Genomic DNA, 5,703 nt, shown 5'->3' on the forward strand with positions numbered 1-5,703 from the left:
TTTTTCAATATTTTTAGTAGATGCGTCTTGATGAGAATAATATTAATACCTAAAATTTCATATGATTTGAATTTGCAGAAAACATTAAAATTAAAATACGAAATGAGGTCAGCACTATCATTTCGGCCCAGATTCAATCTAAGCTGTTGGGCAACTAGTGAGCTAACCTCGGCTTTTCATATATATATATATATATATATATATATATATATATATATATATATATATATATATATATATATATGGATATTTTAAACTTCACAACCCTTTAAATTACAAAGGTTCAAGATAGAGAGAGTTGTGAAGGGGTGGATTAATTAATTTTGTTAAGTTATTTATGTGGGGAAAATTTTGTAAATATTACTACAAGATAAAGGGTATTTTTGTCATTTTTATAAGGAGTAAAATTGAAATTTTAAGGGTATTTTTGTCATCTCCATAAGGGGGGGTATTTTGGTCATTTTACTATTCACAAATAATTTTGTTTATATTTTTATTAGGTGCGCCTTGATGAGAAGAACACACACTTAAAATTTCAAGTGATTTGGATCCGTAAAAAAATAAATAAAATTCAAGTACTATCGAACATCTATGATCGTTAGATCGGCCCATATTCAATCTTGACCGTTGGGGTCATATGTTCATCCGGGCTAATCCCATCTTTTCCCATATATATATATATATATATATATATATATATATATATATATATATATATATATATATAAAATAAAAATATATAATTCACCACCCCATATCTTTTTAAAAATTTAAAAAATTCTATTTTAAGAGATTTTTAGAAAATTTTGGAAATTTGTTTATGCCGCATGCAACAAACTTTACTGATTCTCTGATGGGATCATCGATTTGCCTACTCAATTTTTTTTGATTGACGATCTATATTTTTTTTTGAAACTAGCAATGACATACACAAACCGATAAGTATATGAGAAAACGGACTTTCTTTATAGCATTGTGGGACATCTTCTAATGGCAAAATGCCAAAAGATCCACGTGGTTAATGAGGACTAACAATATGAGTGTGGTCCACCATGAGTTTCTCGTGACCACGAAAACCTTTCTTTAATTTTTCGGTGAGGAGATGGGTCAGAGATCATCATTTTTATGCATAAATGGATCGATAATGGTTATTGTTGTTACGAACAAATGGGTGAAGAAACAAATGGGTGAAGAAACAGAGGATAGCAGCAGGGGAAGAAGGGGAGGGGGCAGATGGTCTCTGCATGCCATGACTGCTCTTGTTACTGGTGGCACCAAAGGAATTGGGTCTCTCTCTCTTCTTCCTGTGGGTGTTGAGGCATGATTTCTCTGGTTACAGTCTTTGTATGTGAATTCAAATTGTAGTCACTTCTCATTTGTCTGCTCTCACAGATTCTCATGTTTCAGTTTGGTTCTTAAATAATATTATTTCACATCATTTTGTGCCTTTTGTTGCTACAATTCGAGCTTAATGCTCCTGACGCATTTGCTGAATATCACAATTGTTACCATCTTCAACTTCTAAATTTTTCTCTTTGATAATGGGCTCAAATGACGTCAAGTAATACTGGGTGTTATAGTAGGATGCTGCTTATGGTGTGGTAGTACTCTTTTATACTAGAGCTGGTTAATGTGCTTTCATTTCCTTTTTTATTTGATTGTCATCATTAAATTTCATATTTTTTTGATTGAGAACATGAATCGAGGGAAGTGTACCAGTTATTTGGTTGAGTCAGAATACTATCCATCCACTAGTCAGTGTAGCAACTCTTCTTTTGCACTGACTCTATTTTCCCTCTCATTTGCTGCTGGGAATGTGTCAAAATATGGTGTTAGTTATGATGGTCTTTGTTTGTAGCCTTATAGGCATCTTGCTCTTATACCAATAAAGAATTTTAGAACGAGAAAGGAAGTTTTGAAAAATGTAATTATGCTCCACATTTACAAAGTATGGTGGTTCTTTCATTGTATATATAATAGTGATACACTAGTATAAGGGACACCTTCCTATCTTGTTACTGTTAGAACCCTCTTAGATATAGAAACAAGAATCCCAAAGGTTGGATCCCACCAAGATTATGTACTTATCAGTTAGAAATCTTAGATACGAAAACAAGAATCCCAAAGGTTGGATCCCACCAAGATTGTATACTTATCATTTAGAAACAAAATATGAGAGAGCACGAGCCATAATACGAAAAATAAAGCATGAAATACACACGCCGCAAGAACACAAAGATTTACGTGTTACGAAAAATGAAAGTTACATCATAGATTTTGGGACATAGTGTTACCTCTCTAACCTTCGACCAAACCCAATTGAATGAAAGTTACATCATAGATTTTGGGACATAGTGTTACCTCTCTAACCCTCGGCAAAACCCAATCGAATAAAAGTTACATCATAGATTTTGGGACATAGTATTACCTCTCTAACCCTCAATAAAACCTAATCGAGTAAACCTTTTTAGACCCACTCTAGACCCGCCGATCTCTCATTTCTATTCCACAGCTAAACCGTTGTCCAGGAAGAGACCCTTGAGAGCAACCTAGACTTTCTCTCACTAAAAGGGAAAACCACTCGTGTCCAGGAAGAGACCCTTGAGAGCAACTGAGACTTTTTTCACTAAAAGATGAAACCACCCAAATCTTCTTGGAAACTGCTTGTCTACAAGAAACCAGCCTCTTAATCTACAAGAGACACATCGTGGTGTTTCTCTCCATTGCAAGTTTTGTTCTCCGTAAGGGGAGGCCTTGCCTCTCAATCACAGGAGGCCCTTGCCTCTCTCTCTTTAGAAGAAGCCGCATTTCCCATATGGTGACCCAAATAGGACATACACATTCTTTCTTCTTTCATCCCATATATATATAGTTAAGAGTCCACACTAAATAGAAAATAAGTCTTGCATCTATCTCAACAACCAAGAGATATATCCTGGAGTCCTAATCTTTTTGGATGTCAAGTGAAAGATTGCTTGAGAAAGCTTACTTCACTCGACTTGAATTTTGTTTTAAGCTTCAACTGTTAGAGAAGATTGGGAGTTATCTTAAGAAATTCAGGGCTAACAAATTGAACATGGATCAACAATATTGGCTTCAAGGAAATACTTGGCTTTGCTTTTTCATGAAATTATTTATCTCTAACTTCCTTTCAGTATATACAAATCTGTATTTATACAATAATTATCATTTTCTTGTTCTTAATTTAATAGAAAGGTTGGAATTTATCATATTGATAAATCTGATATTGATGCGAGATTAAAGTGTTGTTGACCCATGGTTAACTGTAATTTGCCTCCTTCAAACTTTTTGCAGACATGCTATCATAGAGGAATTGGCCGGACTTGGAGCATCGGTATATACTTGTGCTCGCAATGAAGATGATCTTAACAAATGCTTGAATCAGTGGAAGGGTATGGGGTTGGATGTTCATGGTTCAGTTTGTGATTTATCATCACGCTCTGATCGGCACAAATTGATTGAAGCAGTGTCTTCACATTTTAAAGGAAAACTCAACATCCTCGTAAGTTCCATATATTTTCTCCTTATGACACACATTTTATAACTGAGTTTGACATTGCTTCTTCTGCTGTTCTGTGCGACTTTTTCACTTCAGTAATTTTTAATAGTTCTGAAATTGGACATGCATTGTATAGGCATTTTATTTATTTATATCATATAAATGTTCCATCTTTGTTATTTCCCATTCCAAATCTGATATGTTCTTTCTGTTAAAGTTGGATGAATATATGGATTAATAAGTTGTCAAAATTCATGTATCAACATGCATAAGACGATTAGTATTCACTTTGGAACCTTGACTCCATGATTAAGTTGCGATAAAGAGTAGGTGTTTGCTAAATTGTGATTTCTTGAACTACAATTAATATCCACCATCATGTCCATATGGTTTAGGTTATTATTGTGCTTTTCTTTGATCAGTGGGTTTAATGTTGTGTTTATATATTCATGGCATTCAGGGCCAAAATTATTTTAAATTTTTTTTTCCATCTACTCTCTAGCCCTATTTTATTGATATCTTGTTTCTCCCTATGATTTCCTTCACATGAAAAATCAGAGCAACCGAATTTTATGTACTCCAAAATCCAAATGCTGACCTCTGTCTAATTCACACCATCTTAACTACTTCAACCTTCTCTCTCAAATTTCTCTGTGGAAATTTCTTTGAATAACAGCAGAGCAACTCACTGCTTATCAATCTATTCTATTGTTTTATGTTTGAAATATCATGATGAGTTCATTTCTCTTTTCCTTCTTTCTGTTTGAGACGCTCTTTTCATTCCTGCGCTTCCCTTTTTCTTTGTAATTAATATCAGGTTCTTCGATTTTGTTTTCTTTTTAATTGGCAAGTAGATTCCATATTTTTAGCATCAAATTCAGCTTAGTAATTGAGCTTTTGGTGGCTAATCCCTGATCAATAATCAAAGGAAAATTAGTTTTGGTGGCTTAAATTTATGTTGTTGACTTACTATTGAAAAGAGTTGGTGAATCATTCGGGTTTCCGGGCTTTAGGTGAATAATGTTGGCACAGGCTTCGGAAAACCTACAGTGGAGTATACGGCTGAAGACTTCTCCTTACTGATGACGACCAATTTCGAATCTGCTTACCATATGTGCCAACTCTCACATTCTCTTCTGAAAGCATCAGGAGCAGGAAGCATTGTATTCAACTCCTCTATTTCTGGGGGGCTTGCTACATATTTTAGCTTATATGGTGCTACTAAAGGTAATTTTAAAGGGAATGTGCACCATAGTTTTAAGTATGGTATATGGTAGTCCCTGCCCACATCCACTCTGATCCCCTCGATGGATGATTGGTGATTAACTGGGTTGGGGCCTATAGGAGCATGAACTTTTTCGTAACTAGTCTCCCACCATTTGTCAGTACTCGAGTGGGAATGTCATGGATTAGCTTGGACTACCATATAAGAAGTCCATTGGATAAGCTTTACCTTTAACTTAGATTTTTGACACTTCATCTTCCATAGTGCATACTAAAATTTGAGTTTACAAAATCTTAATTTACCACCTATTTTTTCTGTTTGGAATTTCTTTTTTACAGCTGCAGTGAACCAAATCACAAAAAATCTGGCTTGTGAGTGGGCGAATGACAAAATTCGGACCAACACTGTGGCACCTTGGTTTATAAAGACACCGCTTGTGAAAGATGTGAGAGCCCTTTCAACATTTTGTGGTTGTTAATAGTAATAGCACTAGTAGTAGTCATGGCAACAGAAACTATTCATGGTTCTTTTATCTTTTATTTACTAGTATTCATGGCCACTGAAACTAATCTTGGTTCTGTTAATTTCTTTCTTTCGCAGTATTTAGGAGATAAAGAGTGGTTTGCAGGGATAATTGCCCGAACCCCTATGCATCGCGTAGGGGAGCCAGAGGAAGTTGCTTCTTTGGTTGCATTCCTTTGCATGCCAGCTGCGTCGTATATCACGGGTCAAGTAATCTGTGTTGATGGTGGATTGACTGTCTATGGCTGGTATCCATGACAAGGAAAATTTGATCCAGATCACATCTCTCTCTCTCTAAATAATGCAGCTATGTTTAGGGCCCTGTGTTAAAAAATAATGTGTTGATGTAATAATTGGATTGATAGCTTGTTGGGGGCACAGTAGCTTCTGTAAGAGTTTTGCGTTAATCTAGGAATAGCAGGGAATCTTTTGATCA

The 5,703-nt window shown here is 35.2% G+C and overlaps 1 protein-coding gene across 1 annotated transcript; it reads left to right on the forward strand.

Annotated features, from left to right (window-relative positions):
* Nucleotides 1-1,066: 1,066 nt before the first annotated feature.
* On the forward strand, nt 1,067-5,703 carry LOC18436273 (tropinone reductase homolog At5g06060). Its single transcript, XM_006846295.4, has 5 exons — nt 1,067-1,287; nt 3,316-3,523; nt 4,534-4,747; nt 5,084-5,190; nt 5,346-5,703. The coding sequence occupies exons 1-5, from the start codon at nt 1,103-1,105 to the stop codon at nt 5,523-5,525; spliced, it is 894 nt and encodes a 297-aa protein (XP_006846358.4). The 5' UTR covers nt 1,067-1,102; the 3' UTR covers nt 5,526-5,703.

The sequence above is a fragment of the Amborella trichopoda genome, chromosome 8, assembly GCF_054954075.1.
Source record: "Amborella trichopoda isolate Santa Cruz 75 chromosome 8, AtrichopodaSantaCruz75HAP2 v2.0, whole genome shotgun sequence".
NCBI classification, from domain to species: Eukaryota; Viridiplantae; Streptophyta; class Magnoliopsida; order Amborellales; family Amborellaceae; genus Amborella; species Amborella trichopoda.

What these genes read in the sequence shown, in the direction of transcription:
- LOC18436273 (XM_006846295.4), top strand. Translation starts at nt 1,103, where the DNA reads ATGGGTCAGAGATCATCATTTTTATGCATAAATGGATCGATAATGGTT. An exon ending in CTTATATGGTGCTACTAAAG is followed by an intron (nt 4,748 to 5,083) that starts GTAATTTTAAAG and finishes TCTTTTTTACAG; the next exon opens with CTGCAGTGAACCAAATCACA. An exon ending in AGACACCGCTTGTGAAAGAT is followed by an intron (nt 5,191 to 5,345) that starts GTGAGAGCCCTT and finishes TTTCTTTCGCAG; the next exon opens with TATTTAGGAGATAAAGAGTG.